Source organism: Exophiala bonariae (genome assembly GCF_035927105.1).
Source record: "Exophiala bonariae strain CCFEE 5792 chromosome Unknown scaffold_40, whole genome shotgun sequence".
NCBI lineage: Eukaryota > Fungi > Ascomycota > Eurotiomycetes > Chaetothyriales > Herpotrichiellaceae > Exophiala > Exophiala bonariae.
The window spans coordinates 55,232-78,519 of NW_027042515.1; the positions used below are offsets into that span (position 1 = coordinate 55,232).

At 51.0% G+C, this 23,288-nt stretch overlaps 10 protein-coding genes across 10 annotated transcripts; 4 read left to right on the forward strand and 6 right to left on the reverse strand.

Annotated features, from left to right (window-relative positions):
• Nucleotides 1-326: 326 nt before the first annotated feature.
• LTR84_010159 (uncharacterized protein) lies at nucleotides 327-2,258 on the forward strand (the record flags this gene model as incomplete). Its single annotated transcript, XM_064853696.1, has 4 exons — nucleotides 327-443; nucleotides 499-636; nucleotides 718-1,164; nucleotides 1,233-2,258. The coding sequence occupies 4 exons, from the start codon at nucleotides 327-329 to the stop codon at nucleotides 2,256-2,258; spliced, it is 1,728 nt and encodes a 575-aa protein (XP_064700650.1).
• A 700-nt stretch (nucleotides 2,259-2,958) lies between these two features.
• LTR84_010160 (uncharacterized protein) lies at nucleotides 2,959-3,774 on the forward strand (the record flags this gene model as incomplete). The annotated part of the gene is made up of 1 exon (XM_064853697.1): nucleotides 2,959-3,774. One exon carries the CDS (start codon nucleotides 2,959-2,961, stop codon nucleotides 3,772-3,774), a length of 816 nt encoding a protein of 271 aa, XP_064700651.1.
• A 658-nt stretch (nucleotides 3,775-4,432) lies between these two features.
• Nucleotides 4,433-6,530, reverse strand: LTR84_010161 (uncharacterized protein; the record flags this gene model as incomplete). Its single annotated transcript, XM_064853698.1, has 4 exons — nucleotides 4,433-4,539; nucleotides 4,594-6,228; nucleotides 6,277-6,410; nucleotides 6,460-6,530. The coding sequence occupies 4 exons, from the start codon at nucleotides 6,528-6,530 to the stop codon at nucleotides 4,433-4,435; spliced, it is 1,947 nt and encodes a 648-aa protein (XP_064700652.1).
• A 413-nt stretch (nucleotides 6,531-6,943) lies between these two features.
• Nucleotides 6,944-7,963, forward strand: LTR84_010162 (uncharacterized protein; the record flags this gene model as incomplete). Its single annotated transcript, XM_064853699.1, has 1 exon — nucleotides 6,944-7,963. The coding sequence occupies one exon, from the start codon at nucleotides 6,944-6,946 to the stop codon at nucleotides 7,961-7,963; it is 1,020 nt and encodes a 339-aa protein (XP_064700653.1).
• Nucleotides 7,964-8,100: 137 nt separating this feature from the next.
• On the reverse strand, nucleotides 8,101-9,638 carry LTR84_010163 (uncharacterized protein; the record flags this gene model as incomplete). The annotated part of the gene is made up of 2 exons (XM_064853700.1): nucleotides 8,101-9,554; nucleotides 9,611-9,638. 2 exons carry the CDS (start codon nucleotides 9,636-9,638, stop codon nucleotides 8,101-8,103), a joined length of 1,482 nt encoding a protein of 493 aa, XP_064700654.1.
• A 1,633-nt stretch (nucleotides 9,639-11,271) lies between these two features.
• On the forward strand, nucleotides 11,272-11,779 carry LTR84_010164 (uncharacterized protein; the record flags this gene model as incomplete). The annotated part of the gene is made up of 2 exons (XM_064853701.1): nucleotides 11,272-11,280; nucleotides 11,375-11,779. The coding sequence occupies 2 exons, from the start codon at nucleotides 11,272-11,274 to the stop codon at nucleotides 11,777-11,779; spliced, it is 414 nt and encodes a 137-aa protein (XP_064700655.1).
• Nucleotides 11,780-12,536: 757 nt separating this feature from the next.
• Nucleotides 12,537-14,159, reverse strand: LTR84_010165 (uncharacterized protein; the record flags this gene model as incomplete). The annotated part of the gene is made up of 1 exon (XM_064853702.1): nucleotides 12,537-14,159. The coding sequence occupies one exon, from the start codon at nucleotides 14,157-14,159 to the stop codon at nucleotides 12,537-12,539; it is 1,623 nt and encodes a 540-aa protein (XP_064700656.1).
• A 1,150-nt stretch (nucleotides 14,160-15,309) lies between these two features.
• Nucleotides 15,310-17,127, reverse strand: LTR84_010166 (uncharacterized protein; the record flags this gene model as incomplete). Its single annotated transcript, XM_064853703.1, has 3 exons — nucleotides 15,310-16,105; nucleotides 16,157-16,919; nucleotides 17,010-17,127. 3 exons carry the CDS (start codon nucleotides 17,125-17,127, stop codon nucleotides 15,310-15,312), a joined length of 1,677 nt encoding a protein of 558 aa, XP_064700657.1.
• Nucleotides 17,128-18,105: 978 nt separating this feature from the next.
• LTR84_010167 (uncharacterized protein) lies at nucleotides 18,106-20,237 on the reverse strand (the record flags this gene model as incomplete). Its single annotated transcript, XM_064853704.1, has 3 exons — nucleotides 18,106-18,213; nucleotides 18,275-19,955; nucleotides 20,020-20,237. 3 exons carry the CDS (start codon nucleotides 20,235-20,237, stop codon nucleotides 18,106-18,108), a joined length of 2,007 nt encoding a protein of 668 aa, XP_064700658.1.
• Nucleotides 20,238-22,064: 1,827 nt separating this feature from the next.
• Nucleotides 22,065-23,027, reverse strand: LTR84_010168 (uncharacterized protein; the record flags this gene model as incomplete). The annotated part of the gene is made up of 1 exon (XM_064853705.1): nucleotides 22,065-23,027. The coding sequence occupies one exon, from the start codon at nucleotides 23,025-23,027 to the stop codon at nucleotides 22,065-22,067; it is 963 nt and encodes a 320-aa protein (XP_064700659.1).
• Between the last annotated feature and the right edge of the window lie 261 nt (nucleotides 23,028-23,288).

A 23,288-nucleotide genomic window follows, 5' to 3' on the forward strand; every position in this document is an offset into this window, starting at 1 on the left:
AATAGCCCTGGAGGTCTTCACTTTCAGGGTGTCGTGGCCATGCTTCATTCACACTGACTTCCTCCCATTCCTCGTTCCATGACTGCAACTCCGAGTCATCTCTCATCCTCGTCTCTTATCTCTCACAACCTCGTTCCTTACCCTCATTCTTACCTAGCCACTCCCTCTCTGCTTTTACCCGTCTCGCATCCCACCTCCGACTGCATCTCCTGCTCCAGAGAAGCGTGTGCTAGATCAATCCTTCGTGTAACATCCCACTGCCATAATCGCTCCTGGTCCCGCCACATCTTGTCACACCTCTTCGACCTGCAAGCCATCGTTACACAATGACCTCCTCTCATCCAGAACACGTCTGGGCCGCCGCCGACCTGCTCCACATTCCAGACTCCGACATCCTGTCCTTCACCTTCTATCAGATCAATCACCTGGATCCCCACCGTCCGGTAACTTGCCCACTCCACTTGACACAGCCTTCACCACTCACCTCTTGCTCCCCAGATCTTCTTGGAGGCAAAAGATCCACATCTTTCCTATTCCGCTCTTCAAGTTCGTCAACGCGTCCGTCAGCTGGCCAAAGGTCTCAGACATCATGGCCTGAACCCCGGCGATTGCGTCTGCCTGCATTCCTACAACAATGTAAGTCTCTCCACATGTAACCTGATCCAAGCCTTCCATCTCAATCTCAAACATTCTTCCTGTCGCTGACCGTCGAGACAGATCCATTATCCCGTCCTCTGGTTGGGAATCATCGCCGCCGGCGGTATTGTTTCGGGCTCAAATCCTGCCTACACGGCTTCAGAGCTGACCCGCCATTTTCACTTGACCCGGCCAAAATTCATCATCACCCAATCCGACGCCTTACCACCAATTCTCCAGGCCACCGCAGCTTCGGGAATCCCTTCATCCAACGTCTTCTGCCTCGGCTCCCGAGATGATCAACTTTCACCCGACAATGATTGCAAAAGCTGGATCTCCCTCTTGAACTTTGGCGAGTATGACTGGCAACAGGATCAACCCGGTGATAGACCCACCCAAAGTCGAATTGCGGTGTATGCCATGACCAGTGGCACCACTGGTCTTCCAAAAGCTGCTCTGATCCCCCATCGGTATCTTGTCGCACAGACGGCAATGCTCGAGGCTCGAGTGGGTCGATCTGCTTACCAGGTACCCTTCCTTCTCCAAATGTCCATTCCAATGTCGACCGGCTGTGCTGACCTGCTGACCTGCTATAGCCCTCACAACTCATATGCCTACCTGTCTTTCATGCATTTGCGTCACCTTTGGCTCTTGTCATTCCCCTGCGCTTAGGCATACCCACCTATTTTCTCCCTAGGTTCAACCTGGCTGATTTCACAGCCGCCATTCACAGATTCTCCATCACCGACTGCCCTGTCGTCCCACCCATCATCGCCGCCATGAACCGTCTGTCAACTGAAGACCAATATCTTGTCAAATCCCTGCGATATGTCGTTTGTGCCGGCGCACCCATGACCGCTAGTGTTCAAACTCAATTGTACAGTCTCCTCAGTCCCGACGCCGTCATTGCGCAGTGTCTGGGTACGACAGAAACTGGATGGCTGACTCTTTTCGACCCAGGCGAAAAGGACACTTCCGGAAGCGTTGGTCGATTGATGCCAAATGTCGAGCTGAAACTGGTGGATGAGAACGGCAACGTCATCTCCAAGGACGACGTCCCAGGTGAAGGCTTTGTCCGTACCCCAGTCCTCTTTTCTGGTTATCTCGGTAATGCTCAAGAGACTGCCGCTTCCCTCGACCCCCAGGGTTTCTATGGCACCGGCGACCTTCTGTATGTGCACAACAACAAAGTGTTCCACGACGGCAGAATCAAGGAAATCATGAAAGTCAATGGGTGGCAGGTATCACCGTCCGAGCTTGAGGGTGTCTTGTTACAGCATCCTCGAATCATGGATGTTGGGGTGGTGGGCCGTAGCAGCTTAAACCCCTCGGGCATTCCAGAAACCCTGCCTCGTGCCTATGTCGTTCGAAGACCTTTTCGGCCGTCTGACACATCTCCATTGTCCGAGGATGAGGTCAAGACCTTCCTCGCCTCCAAAGTCATCTCGTACAAACAGCTTAAAGGTGGGGTTGCGTTTGTCAAAGCCATTCCACGATCTAACACGGGCAAGATCCTTCGGCGACTCCTGGAACAGGCAGAGATTGATGACAGCGATAATTTGTCAAGGTCGGAGCAACCCAAAAAGTTGCAAGTTGTCCTGAGAGGGGTCTACCGACCGTAGGCGTTTGCTTTTGCCGGCGGGATGATGGATGGGTTGGGGACAAACGTGTGATGGCTCTGTTACCCTGGCAATGTGATAGCAATCACAAGATATATCGGCGCACCAAATGCATGAAGCCTGAAGCTCTGCGATGCCGGTTGCCCATGGTACAAATTGATTGTGGTTTTGATGGATGTAGCTGTACACAATGCAATTGTTTGACCCTTCGTTGTTGACGATGCCAACTACAGGACTGGGACGGGTTCGACACGCGACAAAGTCACAGAATGGTAATGAAGCATCTAGTTATGTTCAACTCAAGTATATCAATGCCCACTTGATGCTGGACAAACTTGATGCAGATCAATCATCCTTTGATGACATTACAGTTAAATGGCCATTTTTATCGGACTTGAAGAATGACAGTCGTGCCAAGGTCTTTTCAATTCCACAGTTTCAACTTCAGCTTCATGTTGAGTTCAACCTGAAACCCTTGATGCCCGCCAAAGGCGTTGAGGTTGCTTCACTCGATACCTGGTTCCACTATTGAACTTTTGAAGTTGAATCTTACTTGCAAGATCAATTCATAACTCTCCGCTGACAGTCTGTAAGACGTCTAGAATATTCCATCAGGTTGATTATCTCCATCAATTCTCCCTCCAGTATTCCTATATAACTACGAACACCCACTCCAGGATCATTGCATGTCTAAATCATCAACATGTCGCTAACAACACAACCGGACATTTCAGTCCAAATCATTGTTCCAAACGACATAAGTCCCGGATCAGCCCCATTACTCTCAGCTGAGCGACGCATCACACCCTCATGGACGATCTCGCAACTCAAAGACAAACTCGTGCCCGTCACAGGCATCCCATCCACAAGCCAATCACTACGCACCAGTGGCCTCTCCGGCACGTGGATTGCCATTTCCGATGAGTCCTCTCTGGTCGGAGACGCCCGCTACGCACTGCACAAAGGCTCCGAAATTGAGATCACCGACACACGGCCGCCCGGCGTGCGCCAGACATTCAACTTCCAGGATCTCAGTGCCATCGAAAAGTACCAGATGCCAGAGGAGCAATATGCGCAGCTCGACGACTCCGTCCTCGCCTGGAAGCGCAAGCAGAAATTGGGGCGTTTCGATCCAAACGCCAAGTCGGCCCAGGAGCTGGCCGTCGAGCGATTGCGGCACGATCAGGAAATGGTCACGAGTAGAGGTATCGAGGCCGGGCAGAGGTGTCGGGTTGGAAATGACGATTCGAGAAGGGGCACGGTGAGATTCACCGGTGAGATTCCTGGCCTCGGTGGCGCCCGAGAGGCGGGCTGTGTCTGGATTGGCGTCGAACTTGACGAGCCGGTCGGGAGGAACGACGGTACCGTCAATGTCGAAACGGAAGATGGCGGCCAGCAGACCAGGCGCGTCTTTGAATGTCGGGACAAATATGGTGTTTTGGCGCGCCCAGAGAAAATCCAGGTGGGCGATTTCCCGCCTTTAGACGATCTGCTCGACGAGGATATGGAGGAGATTTGAGCCGGCCAAATTCTCACCAGGTCGACCTTGACGTTTCGCTTTCTAGTCGACACGATATGTATGCAATGGACCATTGATTACTTTCTCGAAAGACCACGACCAAAGACGGCCGACCAAAGCCTGACGCCACCTCGGGAACTGTGCAACACGGAAACTCCAAGTTACCCGCTCCAGCACTCACTACTGAAAAGCAGCAGATCCATACGATTCGCTGGGAGACAGGGCGAGGCCAACAGCTGAGCAAAATACTGTGTGACCCGGCTATGGTCTCGGCTGAGAGCCTTCTTATTAAGAAGCAGGAGTTTGGGCAGTCACTGTCTATCAGGAATACTCGCGTATCACATTGACACTCCGTCTCTTGACAGGAAGAAAGACTCTTGAAGAATTAGTTATGAAGAGATTAGGCGGCTTGATTCCGCCAAGACATTGGTGGGTAGCCGACTACGAATATGTACATCATGGCAGCCAACCCAATCACCTTGGTAGTTTCATACAGGCTCAATACTTCGTAAAATCGTCAGAACCGGGGATCCGATATGTCTCCTATATCAGACTACCACAGATGATTGTATCAAGAAGCAACAGCTTCTTCCAAGTCAAACGCACCCCCCAAATTACGTCTCGGGACATTGGACTAATGGCTGCCCAGAAGAGGCTTTCATTCCGCATCTTCGTAATCATAGTGGACCGGCTCACGTTCGCAAGCCTGACTGAAGAATATCCGTGCCGGTTTGTCAAGTTCGTTCTCAATCGAATATTGGTTGCCTACACAAAACTTGGTCAATATGATTTCCCTCGGGCGTTCGATAGACATCTTACCTCTCGGGACCTGCCAGAACCCTCCTTTGCCAATGCTGAAGCGATTCCAGCTTTCTGTGTCTTCACTGCCGGCAGGCCCAACATTGACAGTCACCCGTCCCTTGATCACATAGAAGCCCATGTGCATCTTTCGACTGTTCTTGGGTCGTTTGCTACCACCAGGCGGAAGAATGACAAGCCCTGTCCCAAAGAAGTCGGTACTGAGCAATTTCGCATACTGAAATGTAGTTCCTTCATGTAGCGCCGAGCGCTTAATTTCGCGCGTGATGATGGCCCCCGGGGCATGTGCAATTTCAATCTGCTGCTCTTGTTCCGTAGCAGCTTGCTCTTCTGAATCCCAAACCGCTACCGTGCCCACAAGTGTTCCCTTTTCAGTCTCCCATGGTTCGGCATCTGGATCCTCCTCTGGTGAATTCTCATTCTCAGATTCCGAGCTTTCCGAAACGTCGACTGGAGATGTACGAGACTTCGATTTCGATTTGGTTGCTATCTTTCCAGTTTTCTTGCCTTTCTTGGCTCGTCGCACGTCGATCTCCTCGGTGCGTACAATCTCTTTGATGCTGTTCAGTGGAAATCGAGCACCTTTCTCGACACTCGCCCCTCCTGGACTTCCCCCATAAACACACCTCTCATTGCGCCAATATGCCAGTGGCTTCACACTTACCCGGCCGCTTCTCGTGTGGGTTACCCCTTCGTCGGCAGGCGTTTCACGCCGCAATATGTAGAGTGACCTCGCAGGACCAGGCCTCGCTTTGACCTTTTCAATGATGTCGTCCAGCTCTTCTTCCTGGCGAGCCGACATCTTGGTGTTGGTATCCTTGTGTTTCAGTGGTTGTTTACCTTTCGCTCTGGGTGAGATTGTTTTCTCAATAAGCCTGGACTTCATGGCGGGTTTGGACTGCTGATTGCTCTTGGGATTCGTTTTACGAATCTTGCTTGTTGCCGGGGAGCCTGTGACTGACGATTCGCGATCGAGAACATCGGACTTTCTCTTCCTTCGCGAATTTGCCTCATGAGCAGGTGGTAGTGAAGGATTTCTAGAGCCAGGCTCGATTATAGGGCGGTCAATTTCAGGCTCACTTTGTCGAAGTGGAGTTCCAAGTTCTTCGGATGGCCGTCTTCCACTTTCTTCCAAGTCCTCTTCACTCGCGACTGATTTGGGAGGGACAGGATCGTTATCATTGTCATCATCAGCAAGGGGAACAAAATCATGGCCGGAAAGCGGCGTTGCATGTGTCTCTTTTATCGGATCCGGATATACATATTGGTCATCTTCCACCGAGGGTGCGATCTCACTGGAGAGCTGTTCAACATCTTGGGGACTGAACGTCCTCTTTGTGTCGGTGTGATTAATATTAGGCGTTATGTCACGTAGAGGAGATTTCTCAGGACTTGAACTGAACCTGGTTGGTTGAAGGCTGCGCGTAGGTGTGATAATAGGCGTGTTTTCACGATCCTCTATATCTTCCGAAGGGGGTAGTAGGCTTTTGCGCGTAAAAATGTCTACCCCATTACTCTTCCTCGCTGTTCCCGAAATTCCACTTTTCTTGGGTGAAGACGATCGAGGAGGGGGGATGGAGATGCGCCTGGTTGATCTTCGTGAGGAGGGTTGCTTGATGGGTGAGTGAACAGAATCTGTATCGTGATTAGCCGCCGTCTTCCAACCCTGCCTGAGCTACCTACCGCTTTCTTCAATGCTCTGCATCAAAATCACATGTTTTAGTGGAGACGGTTTGCGCGGAGAAGAAAATATGCCGGTGATTTCTTCCATTCCGTTCAGATCCAAGGGGCGTTGATCCAGTGTGACACCAGTACGCCTGGAGATGATGAGTATTACTGGTCGTCGACAGAACAACATCTACATACCTTCCATGCTTTCCAATGGCTGAGTAGTCGACATTGTCGCGATCAGGCCGAACCGCCAGCCGAGGCGCCATGATGGGAAAAATTCGGGTGATGTAAAGGGCGAACCAGTATGTTGGGAGCGATGTAGAAAATATGCTGTCGACAAAAGCACAGGATTGTTGTTTTCCAAGAGTTGACAAAAATGTATCACGAGAAGTTGAAGGTGGGTGATTCCGGCGCAATCTGGAGTTCACTCTGGTGAGTGTTGTTGTAGGCAATCCGAATTAGGAAACGCGGCGGACCACTAGGGTCTGACTAAGTAGGCTAGAGCGCTCGGCAGCAAAAGCAGCATGGAGATAAATGTGCTTTACGCGTTGGCGAACCAAGACGCGTCCAAGTAATTTGAATGTGCCTATTCAAAGACAAAGGATACACACCTCAACGTTGAACGCTGCACAGAGAATATTTGCAAAAAAATAACTACAGAACAACTAAATCCGCCAAGATGGCAGAGATAACCACCTCCGTAGTATTCATTCCACCATCCGTGCGAGACAACTACAGCCACCTGTTGTCTGGAGAATCCTATGCACACTACAGCGCCATTCCTAGCAGCATCAGCATCAACACATCATCAACACAGTCGTCAGAACCAGGTACACCGTGCGTTCTCGGCGTGGACGAAGCAGGACGTGGGCCCGTGATAGGTCCCATGATTTATGGAGTCTACTATCTGCCAGTCGAGCAAGAGCACCCGTTACTTGCAACAACTCATCACTTCGACGACTCCAAGGTCTTGACTCCCACAGTGAGAGCCACTTTGATGGAAGCTGTGTGCACCGATGGTTCCGATCTCTTCGAGTGTTCTGGCTGGGCAGTCAAATCACTCAGTGCCCGAGATATCGGGGCTGGAATGCTGAAGAACGGTGGCTCTTACAACCTGAATGCTCAGGCAATGGATGCAACGATTGAACTCATCAGGGGGGTTTTCGAGCGGGGTGTCAACGTAACGGAAATCTATGTCGATACGATTGGAAGTCCAATCGTCTATCAGAGGAAATTGCAATTGATATTTCCAACCGTCAAAGTCACTGTCGAGAAGAAGGCCGACAGTCTGTACCCCTGTGTCAGTGCCGCAAGTGTGGTGGCCAAGGTAACTCGTGATGTTAGCTGCGAGAAACTCTTAGAGGCCTACGTCCAACTGGAGGGGCTATCACCGGAAGACGAAAGGGTGGACTGGGGATCTGGCTATCCCTCTGATGCTAGGTGTGTCAGCTGGCTCAAAACAGCCATTGACCCTGTTTGGGGTTTTGGAAGTGAATGCAGATTCAGCTGGGGAACTGTCAAAGACATGATTGAACAGAAACATGGGCCCACCACCAAGACGGAATGGCCAGCGGACGGCGATGACGAGAACATGCGGTTGTCGCATTATTTCAACAGTGATGGATCATCGGGGCCAAAGACCGAAGCTGATGAATTACGAAGTTGGTTCGGATCATCTATCGGTCAGGAGGCATTTTGAAGCAATGACGGTGGGCAACTGCTGCTTGACCTCATTACAATCTTAAGCCACATCACACTCAACTAGATCTCCAGAGTACATGCCACTCTATGCCACCAACGCCTCGCTATGCAAAACAAAGGTCAACAGACTGGACTTTATAACTTGGACTTGGTCCACAAGCCCCCCGAGGCTGCCGGCAAATCGCCTGGGCCATCATAAATGTCTCTCTCCACTGCTCTGGTGTTGACATGGATTGGTCCCAAATCTGTGACTCTAGCAGCGCCGAGCAGTCTGGTGGCAGTTGCGGTCTCATCTCTGAGAATCTCCAAAACTCTTTCCACGCCTGCAATACCGCCAGCGCCTAGTCCGAAAAGCGCTGCTCGACCGATTCCGACAGCCTTGGCTCCTAGAGCCAATGCCTTGACCACATCTGTTCCTCTCTTAACACCGCCGTCAACAACAACATCAAGGCGTTTCAGGACCTCAGGACAATATTTTCGGATCTCTAAAAGGGTGTGAATTGCCGGTGGGGCAGTATCCAGTGCTCTCCCACCATGGTTCGATAGGATGATGCCACGAACTTGGGGCGCATACTGAGAGGCGAGATACGCATCCTCATGACACTGTAAGCCTTTCAAAATGATTGACTTATTGGTGTGTTTCTTAAGCCAAGGCAGAGTCTTGGTCCAGGTCAAGGTTGGATCGGTGCCGAAGAACAATGACTGTCCGATGCCACCACCACCTTTCAACTCCGCACCTCCCGCATCTTTGATAGCCTGACTGGCGTCCTCAACTTCATATTTGCCTCTTTCGTCGTGTTCTCGTTTGCCTGGTACAGGAGCATCGAGCGTCAAACAGATGAATTTGATGGCGTCCAACTTGTTGATCCTTGCCAACATGTCCTCCGACTTTTTGCGATCGGTCTGAACATATAATTGCCACCCGAAAACCTGGTTCGAACCTGCGTCTTTCACAATCTGTTCCGGAGTCATACTCGCATTGTTGGAGATCATCTGTATGGTACCAAAGCTGTTGCAAGCCTGGGCAATACCCCACTCGCCATCGGGATGAGCCAAGCGTGCCATAGCAGCGGGCGATACGAAGACAGGAAGATCGAGCTTGTACCCCAAAAAGGTAGTGGAGAGGTCGCACTTCTCACAGTCCACAAAGACACGGGGGCGCAACAGGATCTGTCGGTAGACTGTGTTGTTAAACTCTTTACTAAAGAGGTCATCTCCAGCAGAATAATAATACGCCCAGCCTTTCTTGGACAGTTTCTTTGTGGCGGCTGCCTCAATCTCATCCAAGTTCAGTAGGGCTGCAAGTGGCAGCTCTCTCTCCGTATCCGGCGCAGGTCCGACGTTGGTGGCAGCTTTCACCGGTTCGGGAAGGGATTTTGGATCGACAGGACCAATTCGAGCGGATTCGGGGAGGTTCTCTTCAAGAGTACCAGGGGGGTGAATGGGATCGTACTCTTCGGTGGCATCTTTACCGGCGAGTTTGAGGATGATGGAGGAACCGCCAGGATGCTCGGGGAGAAAATCGGTGACGTCCCAGACATTGCCATACAGAATTACCCAGCAAGAGTCCTTGGACTTATGCTTCAATACTATGGAACTGTCAGTTGAGTTGGAGCGCAGAGTGTGGATGGGACACGGAGATCACCTTCAGCATAATCAATGAGTTTAGACATGACTGACATTCGCTGATCCAGAATGTGACAACAGCAGTACTAGTATCAAGCTCAGAGATTCCCGTCAGCGTGTACAAGAATCCGGTCGAAGTACTCTACAACACGAGGCAGTGATAAGGATAGTTGTTCGAAATGAGAATTGCACAGATTCCCCAACCCCAAGTCTCTGAAGATTAAATGTCGCAGCGGAAGTAAATGAATACCACTGAGGGGGGCAGCACCCCACGGTCGGCCTTGTCGCAGAGACAGCCGGTGTGGGTGAGCCCGGGCAGTGGTCAGGGCAATCTCGGCTATGGTCAGGTTGAGTATCAAGCTTGACACCAGTGGCCAAACTTTGAGCTCGCTGCACAATGCCCCGAGCCTGATTGCAGGCTCCCCGGACAGAAAGGCGATGTACAAATGACGATGTTTTGGAAAGAATCCAGTCGGATACATTTTGGTGTGTCTCGGAGCTACAGGATCATTATCTCACACATCAACAGCCTGTGCACATGGTGATTTGAAATCTGCACTTTCTGAACCTTATGACAGCTGAGGTGGCCAGTATCGCCCTACCGCTGTGCTGAAAAACAAAGGGCAGACGCATGTTCCACTCCATCATCACAGTTTGAGGGCTCAACCTCGCCTTACAGCTTGATTAGCCATGCTTTCTCAGAGCCCACGAACGTGACAATCTGATGCATAAGCTCGTTCAGCAGATGTTGATAATCGACTGGCTTCTAAAGAAATTCATGCGAAATGTCTGCGGATCTGTGTCTACCCATTCCTGTCCAACTTGACGAGTGCCTGGTCTAGAGGCTGGGTAAGCTCAGATCCAGAATATCAGCAGTCCGGTTCGCAATTCCACCAATCCCAGTGTGTCATGGCTATTTCAGACCGCACATCCAAACAGTATTGAGTCTTTAACACGGTCCCGAGCTTGAGTCTTACAATACTCATGCAGTTGTTGAGGAGTCTTCTCTCCATCCTCACCGCATTGCGTAGATGCATTGCACCCGATTGCAATATCCATGACCTATCTCATCCGCAAGAGTCAAACGATTCCCGATGGTGGTCGGATAAGCTCGACTGATGAGCCTGAGACATTTCAATTACGAACAGTCACCGAGCATGGATATGGCGAGGCAAAACGGGACAAGTCCTGTACCGGACAAGGTACGTATGAAAGCCCAGGCACGCTACAAAAGTTCGAGTTCTGTGACATGACAGGTCGCGAAAGGCTGATCCTCTGCTTTATGGTTGAACTATTCGATCGCTATATCATGATTTCAAAAAGGTGTCTAGAACGGAAGCAGACAAACAAGCGTCACTTGTATATGTCGATGGAATGCCATGCGCATACAAGATGTTTGCACAGGGTGGATCAAGCATTACATTCATATCTGAGAGGCCGGGCCGGGCCATCTTGTTAAGTGCGAATTTATATATCTAACTATCTACCAAGTTCGTGATTCTGCTACATAATGACGAACCTTCCGAATTTCCCCGCATTTTAGTTGAATAAATATATTCGATGGGCGATGGCTCAACTTCCCGAGTCAATCACCTCGGCCCTCTCAACTACGCAGCCTTCCCATTTTCAAGTTCACCAACCTTTCTAATGGCACGACACTGTGAGGGATAAGCCGACACAATGTTCACGGTAAGTCCGGCGCAAACCCTTGCCCTATTAGCACGTACATATCCTCGACCACCATATTGCTATAGCCTAACGTCCACACTCTCTCACACCACAGCCACGCCATGCACAAGACCAATACCGGCTGCGCATGCACCGCGCGCGGTCCGTTGACCTGACCAACGACGAACTGGTCGAAGTGCGCGCCGCCCAACGGACCTTTGAAGGCGCCTACATCCGCACCTCCCTCTCACAGTTCTCCTTTGCCCTCGTGGTCCTCAAGATCTTCACCTCGGAATTCTACTCCATCGGCGCCCTGTTCGCCGTCTACGGCGCCGGCGTCCTGCTCGTGAGTGCCTACCGCCGACAGCAGGGTAATAAACAGTTCTTCAATGAGTTGGGCGATGATGGCTTGGGGAGGAAGCGGTTTCGGACCAGTGGCAATGTGGTCGTCGTGCTCACGGCTTTGAGTATTGCGGCCTATATCAGTTTGCTGGTTTTGACGCTGAAGTTGGAGACTTGATCTCTTGGACGATCCCTAGTTTTGTGGGAATGCGGCGGATCATGAAAAGAGATGAGAATGCCCGCATGATATCGGAAATGGCTCATGTTCCAATGGCGGTGGGACAGACAAGCTGCAGTGGTCTGCAAGGACCCAGCATGATCGGACAACACGACATGATCAGCACTTGCGCCCACCACTCTGCCCTCTACGATACGGTACCGGTACTCGGCCGCTACAGTACTCAGAAATCTGATGGCACGGATGTGGGACGATCCTCGAGAATCCTCCATGTTTCCAGGCCTCCAACTACAACATATTCATACCAATATCGGTTACTATCATCCATATCGGCTACACTATTGTCCCGGATGATATGTCCTATCGTCAGTCCATGGTATAGATCACTCTGAGGTGCACTTCTCACACTCGATGTAAATACTCTGGGCTGAAACAAGGAAATGGAGCGAGCAAGATACACACCGCGTGTACCACATTGCCGCCAACTCGATGAGAGCAGCAACAATGGATGGAGTCAGCCATTTGCGGAGGATTTCTAACAGGTTGTTCATTCGGGGTATCTCTATGGTGGAACACTCTAAGAGTAGTTCTTGGGTATCTTTGGTTTTGGAACATGGCAGAGCCTTGCCACTCGCTCTCTGTAGTCCATACTATTCAGCGAACAAGATCTTGCGCATGTTCGTTGAACAACAAGGACAAGGACAGAATATTTGTTGTTGTCTCTCACTGCCATCCCCCAGATTCATCGCATACTGAATCATTTGAACTCGTCCTCACTGTCGTTGGCAATTGCTTGCTCCATATCCTCCCAAGCACGTCTTGACTCAATATCCATCCCATTACCACCACCATCATCACTTTCTTGACCAGGATGGGTTCCATTTCGCCGATTGATCTTTTCCCCACCAGCTTCATCAACATCGTGCGACAAACCCCTCCCCGAAAGAGAACCTTGGACGGCCAACTTATCTGCCTCGATGTTTCCCGCATTGTTGGAATGTCCTTTGACCCACACAAAGATGGTTTTCTTGTTCAGTGATTCTCTCTCTTCAATCTTCTCCCGAATATCCATCACCAGGTCCTTGTTCTCCACCGGTTTCCGACTTGAGTTGACATATCCATTCCTCTCCCAATTTCGATACCACTCGGTCACCGAGTTGATGGAATACATGCTGTCTGTATAGATGGTCACATCCCTATGTCGAGGTGCAATATCTAGAGCTCTAGAGATGGCGGTGAGTTCAGCTCGCTGATTGGTTTGTTTGCTGCCCTTGAGAGCCTCGGAAACATTTCTATAACGCCAATTGGTTAGCTTTTCATGATCTTCTTCCTCTTGTATTTCGCTCTCTCGGCTTTTATTCTTTTTGTTCTTGTGAGTTGGCGAAGCCGAGGCTGAAGGTGATGACGGTGTCGTGCCGTTGGCCTGTAAGCCTCTTGCTCGCGCCGCCCAGTCGATATAATATACACGATGGGAATTGGGAGAAGAGGGTGAGGTGGGATGTGGAGAGTCATACTTTGGGTCCTGTGGTCCGAAATACACTCCTACTCCTGCTCGAGCTCCGGCCTGGCCATTTCGAAGACTGGAACCATCGGTGTAGATGCGAAGCATGCCCGGTGGCTCTCTGTCTGTTGGTATGACCTTGGTTCGGGTTTTCTCTTCGTCTGTTCGATTGACGATGACTCCGTCAGTATTCAGCTGCAGGTTGGGATCAAAGCCATCTTCCGCACCTGGTGGAAGTGGTCCACGGCCAACCTCGTATGCATTGCCGTCCTTGTCTATGGGGGTGTATGTACCATTGATTTGTAGACCAGGAGCAGAATTGCGAACAATCAAACGACGGATTTCCTCCTCGGGACTGATGAGTTGAGAGGGACTAGATCCTGGCGGTTTCTTTCCTGCAGCCACAAACTCTTCCGCCTCGGCTCTGGTGTTGAACTTTTTGTGTTTGGGGACTTTGACGCCACGAATTTGAGCCTGGGCCTCTGTCCACTCGGTATAGACACCAGGAACTCGTCCGTTCTGAACAGCATAGAATTTCTGGTCGGCGGCGGCGTTGGAGGATTTTAGCAGTTTGCCTTCCATAAAAGCCTGAGCCTCGTGGCGTGACAGGAATGCCTTGACTGCGCGAAGGTCAGTAATTATTCTTCCCAGGGTGAATTCTCGGTAACCCATACATATTGCACCCTTGTGCCCTCTCACTTGAGCGAGGCATTCATCCCAAGAATCGTAGATGCCTGTTTTCTTGCCTTGTTGGACAGCATAGAACTTGCGTTCCGCAGTCCTCTTCCTCTTGGTGCCGGCTGTGGTGTTGGTACTGGGAAGGCCAGGGCTTGTGCGAGGTACGTCTTCCAAGCGCGACGAGGCAGTAGCCTGAGCCATGACTCTGGTGTAAGGGGATATGCGGAAGGCCAGAACCCGACCGAGACAGAGAAGGCGAGGCAGGTTGAACTTTTGTATGGAGAGATGGGTGGGGTTTGCAGAGGTGGTTTCAAGGTCTTCCCATGAAAGAGGATCAGGTCATATCAAGAGTGCTGGAAGGAGACGTTATTTTCAGCATCTGAGACGAAGGATTTCATCACGCATGAGACAGGGCGTCAGGCGATAGGTAGATTCATTAGTTGTGCGTAGAAGGTTGGTTGAGGCAGTTTGAGGAGAGGTTGCGGAAATGGGAGTAGCTTGGAAGAGACGGTGAAGTGAAGTGAAGTGAAGTGAGGCCTGCGAGGCCGGCCAGTGGTCTGGCTGTTACAGACCCGTTGAGCCGTGTGTGCGGAAACAGACATGCAAGGGGATGGGCAAGAGATGTCGGTTGGGGGGAGGGGGGGAATGAATACCTCCTGGGTGCCTCTTCAACTCACCGATGAGTTCAAGAGCGCTGGACTGCATCAAGGTGCGCGGGGGTATTGTTGTATTGCTACTGGTAGTGGTTGACAAGGAAGTTGTGGTGACGGTGGAGGAGCAAGTGGAATGGTTCATGGAAAGCCGCTGGCAGATGGGTGGCAGAACAGCAAACAGATGCCAATTAATGGGCATCCTGGCTGCATCTTGGCCCTCGGCCTGCCTACTACAGGTAGCGGAGGAGACCAAGGGGGGTGAGGGGGATGCATAGAGCGGGGAGGGTGCCAGTTCACTAACTAGGGGTGGGTGCTGCAGGGGGGTTCAAGCACTGGCAGAAGCAGAATTCACTAGGGCCCCGCCCCCAAGAATACTACCCAGGTAGTTAACCACTCCCACCATCATGGTCCGTATTGTATAGAGAAGTCAACATTAGGTCCTCTACTAGGTGACTAACTAGGTAGGTACACAAGCCCAACACTCACATCGAGAGTGCCTCTCATATGTAATGAAAACTACCCAAGTAGAGAGCACCATCAACCTCCCTCTTTGTTCCGTACGAGGCCGGAATATACAAAACGCCACCTCACTACCTCCCTATCCACTCGAGCTTCTCTGATAAACACACGTCAATCTCGGACTGGTCACTCTCTGCTTACACCATTCGCATATCTCACCCCACAAGGCTGTTGCCCCTTTAATCCGAACTTGATCCAACCTTGTCCCCTGCTTCATCCTTCACTTCCTCCACTGGAGTCTGGCTACCCGTTGGAGGTCCACTGTCGATGAATCGGACTGGTCGACTTGGCTCCTCCGAGCTTGACATTTCAATGCCATCTTCTTCTCCAGAGCCTGCTGCCAATGTTGGCCGCCCAATGCGAAACACTTCAGCCCTTGGAGTTTGTTCGGGGTCTTGATTGCCATGTCCCCTCCGACGCCGTACTAGGTATCCACGACCACCAGTTGCCTGTCCCTGTCCCAGGCCGGTCGACCTTGATTCGCTTTCTCGCTCAATGCTCAGCGCTTGTGACATGGTCCTCCCCGTGTAGAATCCCATCTTACCAAGAGGAATCGACAATCCGTGTGCCACAATGCTACAAATGGCCAGGAACCAAATCACCACTCTCATCACTTCTTCCAGTCGCACCAAATCTTCTCGCAACTCACCCTCCGCATGGATCTGGCGTAGAAAGTCAATGCTAACATAGAGATAGAACACCGCCGAGACCCCAATCGGACCAAAGTAGCCCACGAACGCCGCTTGGTGCAGTTGCTCGATTTCGGGTATCTTTTTGTGGAAGGCAAACACCATTGGCATTCGTCGGAATAGCAGTACCAAAATTCCCAAGAAAACCAGTCGGTATAGTGGTATGACGTCGTTGGTTCGAAACAATGCCCATGGACATATAGCACCATACCACGCGAAAACAGAGATATTTAGCAGCATATCAATTGTCGGTTGAAGTGAATCGTCCGCTGTCTCCAATCGGAACCTATGATGCAAGTCAGGCGGGTATCAAGGATTCATCGATATCTTGGCCTACCAATCATCCCATGTAAAGACATTTCCAGCCACAAAACAGGCCAGCACATCGTCGCTGCCAATCATACCACAGCTCCCGATCAAGAAGAGGGCGAGGGAGATTGCAAAAACAAGAAAAGACTCTCGATCGACAAACCTCTTCTCTTCGGCATAATGGAGCATTTCTTTAGCCAGCCATCCGACTGCAATCCCATAGCCGACGCTCAACAAGATGGTGTAACACCATGTCTCGCCAAACCACAACCCTATCGCCTTTCCGGCACCACCCTCTTGACCAGCCCCACCTATCTCGGTGTATTTGATCAGATACAAGGCCAGGAACAAGAAAGGATATCCAAGCCCATCATTCGCCCCGGACTCGGCAACAATGATCTTTTGGAGCGGCTTGGGAACATTCGCGTCGGCGAATTTCCCCTTGACGATGGAGTTGGACAGCACGGGATCGGTGGGAGTGATACACGCGCCGACCGCCAAAGCGTGTAGGAAGGGGAAGTCGGGAACCATGGCCCAGATCAAGAGGCTGCCGGAAAGCCACATGATGACCATTCCGGGGCCCAAAAGCAGAGCCAATGATTTCCATTCCGTGTACAGATATCGGCTCGGGAGCTGCACGCCGGCAATGACGAGCTGAACGCCGAGCACCAGTCGGGAGAAGTACAACGTGATGTAGTCGAGATTCTCCTGTAGCTCGCCCGCGTATTCGAGCGGTCGGATGAAATTTGTAGCATGCGGAGAAAATATGATTCCCGCCACCATGGAAATCACTGTATCTCGATGAAGCGAGTCAGCCATTTGACGGGACCACCACCGGCGCCGCCACCGACCGATTACTGGAAATACAGGTCTGGACTTACAAGCTTCGGAGAGGTAGAATCTCTCTTTGAACAGATAACTGACCAGCCCGAACAACGATATAAATCCACCTAGCACAGCGCACACGATATTGAAGTTTGTCACAACCAATGTCGGCATCTTGACGGTGCCGTAATGATACAGATCAGATCTGATCCGGACAGTAGTTCCACACAACTAGCCCTCGGGCACCTCGGGACCTACACAGCTTCTATCCAAACCAAGTTGACGCGACCGTGACTCCGTCTTCGCATAAAAGACCAATCACTGCCCGCAATAAATGTTATTGTCGCATGTGACTCGTCATCTGTCGAGATAAGGAAATGGCACGGGCGGAGAGAAGAGTCATACACTCAACCATGCGGGCGGGAGTGTGGATCATTAGTCTATGAGCTCAAGGTTGGGTTCAATTGGTGGTGGAATATTGTAGATAGGATACCCAGTTGAGATCAGTCGTTTAGGATTTCTCTGGAGAAAAAGACGAGATGGAATATTGGGTGGACTTTGATCACAGATGTTAGTTAGTCTACCACTAAGTGTGCTAGTGGATTCTTTAGTGCAATACTACCAACGAGTCTCCTCGGCGGAAAAGCCTCCTCTGGCTGGCGGCCCATACAGCCCTGAAAGGTAATTAAGTAGGTATTCTTTGAGCAGTTCTGGAAGTAGGTAGCCACAGAATAGCTACACTGGACGCCGGTCACATCCATGGAAGCCACCCGTCAGATTTACTCCCCGACAAAGTCGCACAACGACTCCCCCATCATTGCAGGCCCAAACACCGACGCTAAAACAAACCATCTTCGCAAGATTTATCACCAGTCCACCCATGAATGAATCCGAGAACCTAAGCCTGGTCGTTGATCCTAACAACTGTCTTGCCTGCCAAACTCCTTGATGTATTAGTCCAATCGTAAGCATGTAGAGTGAGTGGAATAAAATGGTACGCCAAAATGACGCAGAAACAAGCAGACAGACACTATATGTTCATCCAAAGGGATGTGTGTGAGAGGTTTGTATATATACAGCAGTTCAATGTGCAATAAGTAGATTCGCGATGAACGATGCAACAAAAACAACAATGGGGTATCGTATAAACAATCATGTGTGTGGGTAGATGGCTCGCCTCATTCGATAGTTTGGTTCATATCGAAATTCATCCGTGGCTGGATCCCAGCGATAGGCTTTGAATTCGACGCCATATGGTCGCTATGTACTCCAGTCAGTATTCGTTCAGGTTAGGAAATTGCAAAAGGCCGCGACCACTTACCGGCTCCAACATGTAAGCCACACCCAACGGGACATCAAGGTCACTAATATCTTCTTGTTTCAAACCCATGAAATAAGCAAGGAGGACGCGAGAAATGCTTCGATGGCCAATGATGAGCGCGTGGTCCGTCATACGTTCAATCTCAAGAATGACTTTGCCGAGACGGTTGATAATGTCGAGATATCCTTCCCCACCCGGACCTGGATAGCGATAATGCAACTTGTCGCGTTTTCGAAGCTCGTATTCATGTTCAAAGGTGTCACGGATTTCGGTATAGGTCATTCCCTCCATTGAGCCGGCGTGCAATTCATCCAACATTTTCATCTGCTTCAAGTCGTAGTCTTCGTCGTTGAAAAACTGGCTGGTCTCAATGCTCCGCTTCAGCATACTGGTCCAGACACAGAAGTTTCGGTCCTGCTCGGTTTGTGCCGTGTATTCCGGGTTGGGAGGAGTGGTGTCGCCCGGAAGTGGTGGAAAGTGGGCGTTGGCTTGCTTTTCGGCATGTCGTTCTTCCCACAGCTGCCACTGCTCGCCGATAAACTTGGAAAGTGCCTGTCCGTAACGACGACCACCCGCACTCAAAGAACTGTCACCTCCAATTTTCCCATTGACGTTGTCCATCGACTCTCCGTGGCGGGTGATCCAAATCATTCTTGGAGCCAAGTTGAAATTCATCAAGTAAGTAACGGTCTGAATGGATAAAAATCCTTTAACTTGATAGCTGACCATTTTTCGGCCAACATCAATCATGGAACAGTATGGCATGTCGTGCTGCTCCTCGAACTCGTCAAGCTTCTGATAAGACTTCTCGTACTGCTCGACTCGTTGTTTGAAGTCCTTGAGAGATTGATGAGGGTCTTTACCCTTGTAGTCTGGACCCGAAAGTTTCAAGCGGATATTTGCCTCGAGCAAATTGGGGTCTTGACAGCGAGACTCGAGGAACAAAACATTGATGTTTGGATCTCGTTCTTTGATGTGTTTGATCAAAGACATACGGCGCTCTTGGGTATGGTTTGTGGCATCCAGGATGCCCACAGAACCACCATCTTCCAAAACATACTTCATCAACTCATCCAGCGCTTCGTGCGCCACTTGTTCTCTGAGTTGTTTGGCCTTTACATTCTGAGGGTCGAAGAACTGGGCGGATTGATCCATAGGTTCGGTGCCTGGTGTCAGGACGGGCTCGAGTTTGTCTTCAAACTCGGCATGTGCACTTCCGTTCATCTGCAAGGGGCTGATTGGAGAAGCTGAAGTGATCTCGCCGTTCTGGAACAATTCGGTGCGGATAGCAGGTGGGGGAAGAAGTTCAGTATGGTCAATGGAACCACGAGAGCCCGTGTTTTTGCTGCTCATTCGTCGTACCGATTCCCGCAGTTCGGCGTGCGTTTTGTCGGAGATGGGGGTACCTTTTCCAGCAGCAACTCTTCTTCGATCGCCGACATTGAATATGCGTGTTGGATGTTGGAGCCAGTTTAGGTATCTTGCTATCTTCTTGACAATGTAACTCTTGCCGCGAGCGGGCAAGCCAACCATGACGATGATCAGCTTTGCGCCAACGTCTCTTTCAGATATGCGACCATCGGGAGAAACTTTGGAGCGGGTAAGGCCTGGGATATCGAGAGTGGTGGCACGGAGTTTTGGGGTGCCTGAGCCGGAGATGTGAGGGCTTCCACGGGCAAATCTAGAGGACAGGATGTTAGAGTGTCAACGTAGAGAATGGTAGAACATGATAGATCGTGTCTTACATCTGTGGGCTCGTCGGCGCGCTGGGGCACGGGGTGTCTGTCAAAGCCTGTCCCATGGAGTTGGCTGGATAGGGGATAGGTTTGGTGGTGGAATGGGAATTAGGCGTCCTTCCAAAGGCGTTCTTTGTGGGTGGCATGAGACTGGAATGGTAGGCATGGTTGAGTGAGTGTTCGACTTCGTGATGGGGAATTGATGGGGTTGAAGTGGCATTGGTCATGATGGCTATCCTCGCCAGGTCTGAATACTGTTCACTGAGATGTCGAGTAAATGTCGAGCGGGTGGTAGGACTTGTTGAACTAGTGCCCGAGGTTAGGCTCTCAGAGGGCGAGGCCTGCCTCGAGACTTCTATCAGAGGCATTCAGTCAGGTTTGGGAAGAAAGGATAAATTAGAAATGATAGGGAATGTGAGCGGAAGTTGGAGACGGAGGAGGAGGGACTGGGTCCCGGGGGAGGAAAAGGGTCGAAAGAGAGTGAGTCACAGAGAGAACGTTGTGTATGCAAAGGTAGTTGCGAATGTTGAATTAGAATTAGAATTCGAATTGGATACGAACCGACGTTGAAAGTTTTTGTGACTGCGCTTGAGGATGATTCGAGTGTAGAGTAGCACCGAATCTTTTTTGGCAGCGCACTGGCCGGGCAGTGGTAGTGGTACTCGGTACGCTGGACGGATACTGCGCTGGAGGAGCCGTGGACCTGGTTGAGGTTGTCAGCATAAGTGTGACGTAGAGTGGACGTTATCCGTGGCGGACTTGGTTGGGGTGCACTGCAGGGGGACCGAGCAGCACCTGGCAGCGGAGGTCACAGGCCGTGTACGCCTCGAATTGATGGGCTGCGATGGGAGCCTGAGACTCAGGGTCTACTCTGGTCTGTAGAGTCTAGATAGTCGTAGTAGTGCCGCAGAATACCTAGTCCGTAGCCAGTCCGTGAACCGTAATCGCGGACAAGATCCGAGAAGGATGGGAGAAAGTTTGGATGATGGAAGAGGGAGTGGAACTTTGAAGAGTGGAAGTGGATGCAGAGGTGCAGGGCAGGCCGGCTATTGATTCCACGAGGCGGCAAAAAGTAGCGATGAGAGGGAAAAGTAAAATCAATTATCCGCGGCCAGGTGCCAGTAATCAGGAGAGTCGAATGGGATTGATGCCTACTAGTAGGTAGAGAAGATAGAGATCAGTCACCCTACCAAGATACTTAAGTCTGCACTTACTCTTACAGCCCTTTAGGACCTACAGTTATACACTTGTTGTCAGCTCGACATCTTTTATCAGGCGGCCCGTTGTTTGAGTTTCCGGTCGGACGTTCAAGTTCCACATGGGTGGCTGTTTCGAGTTCATCCTCCGACTCCGGCACTTCGACCTCGTGATCGAACGGTCAACAATAATGGAGTAATAATCTCGAGTACTTATTTCTCAGCCGCATGTTACCCAAACTTCCACCTTCACTGCCAGTGGTACCGAGTACTCTAGGCGCTGTTGACCCCGATGCCGTAGTACATGGCTGAAGGACCCAAGCTGTTTAGTTCCAGGCGGGGATCCGTGCCAAGTCTCTACAGAAGTCCCCCAAAGCCCTTGGAGATCTGGGTTTTGGGTTTCACCAGTCCAACCAACCGCTGGGTTCCAGGGATGTGATCCCCGGCATTAGCGAACCTGCACCCGCACTCGGGCACCGAGAGCGCCAATGGAAACGGGGCCTAAATGCACGGGGCTGGGTGTTGCAGCCTCACTCCTCACTCCTAGAGTCCTCACTCGAATCACTCATGAAAATACGAGTTTACGAGGTTCAACAAATCAGAGTCTTACGCTGTGCACCAACTGCTAAAGCTTGGTGTTCCAAATTGCCAGTGTCCATTGCAATGCAAGTCGCCGCGAGGACACACACGCTCAGTGCCTCGCTCACATATTGCCCAGCCCTAATAAGCGAGGCTACCCGAACGCCTTGCTGTTGGACCTGATCAAATATAATATCAGTCGATACCCAAATACAACAAATACCGCAATCATGAGCTTCACCAACCCAAACGCTAATTCCAATGCCCATCCAACCCACGTCAAGGCGGCGACTCCTGTCTCTCTCGTGCCTCCGCTTCTCGCTCTCGTTGTTGTCGGTTCATCGCGGCTCGTGCTATGATTTCACGTCGGCTGAGGCCAGCCTCGCTTGGACTGTCCTTGGAGCGTCCCAGCACAAAATCGCCTCCTCTCCACCCACCGTCGTCCGCGTGTTCTGCAACATCATACGTGTCATTCGGGTCGTAGAACTCTTCGTTGGACAACCGATGTCCACCATGGAGAGTGTCGTTGCGCTCCACCTCCTGTTCAATTTCTTTGGTGAGGTTCCAAAAATTGCGATCGTGGTCTCCCCAGACGTTATGTGACAGCTCATGGCAAAGCGTCTTCCTGATCACCTTGTAGTCCCGGTAACCGTCGTATCGATCAGTTCGTAGCCGTAGTTCAATCACCTCACCCGCGTTCCTGTTCAACCCCAGCGTCTTGGATTCATGTGTCGTGTGTTCTGCAGGGTTCATCTCGGTCAGGAGCCCAACACTGAATTTATGCTTGCGCATCGAAGCCTTGATGCCCGGATCATTGGCTAATCTCTCGAGAAATCGTTTGCTCTTCTCGGGGTTCGGTAGGTAGTTTAGGGGCTCAATGGCATGAAATGTATACATGCTTTCCTCTCGCACCTTCTTCCAGTCTCGGTTCTTGTTGGCCGCGACTGTTTTAACCGTACTGGGTCTACCGCGCCGCTGACTGGCCGCCCCTATGTCATCCATCTTCTTGACTTCACTATTGGGTGCCCCGACCAATTTGATTCGGGTGGTGGGAGTCATAAAATCCTTCAACTGGCGGTCCGGGAATGGAAACTTGACGAGGCCTGGTTTGGGAAGGAAGAATAGTGAAACCCGCTCGACATCGGCGGCGATGTGCTCGGCGCATCTGGTGGCCAGGCCAAGAATGTTTTCATCGGGCTCATCCTCAAGATCAAGTGATGTATCCCGATATTGGATCTTCATTATGATCGGCTATTCAGAGATGGTTGCGTGGTTGGGATGATGTGGTGGGTGAGCTTGTGAAGGCGATCGGTGACTGGTTGAGAGGAGAGGTGTGTTCAGGTAGGGTATACATCAGAAGTGCGGACGATGGACAGATCCATGGGAGTGTCAATATGGAAGCAGTGGCCACTGCATGCCTGGTTACTTACAAGTGATTCTTTATTATTCCAAAGACACGGCAGATTAATCAGCTAAAAGTGACCACAACTGCTGCAGCGGCGA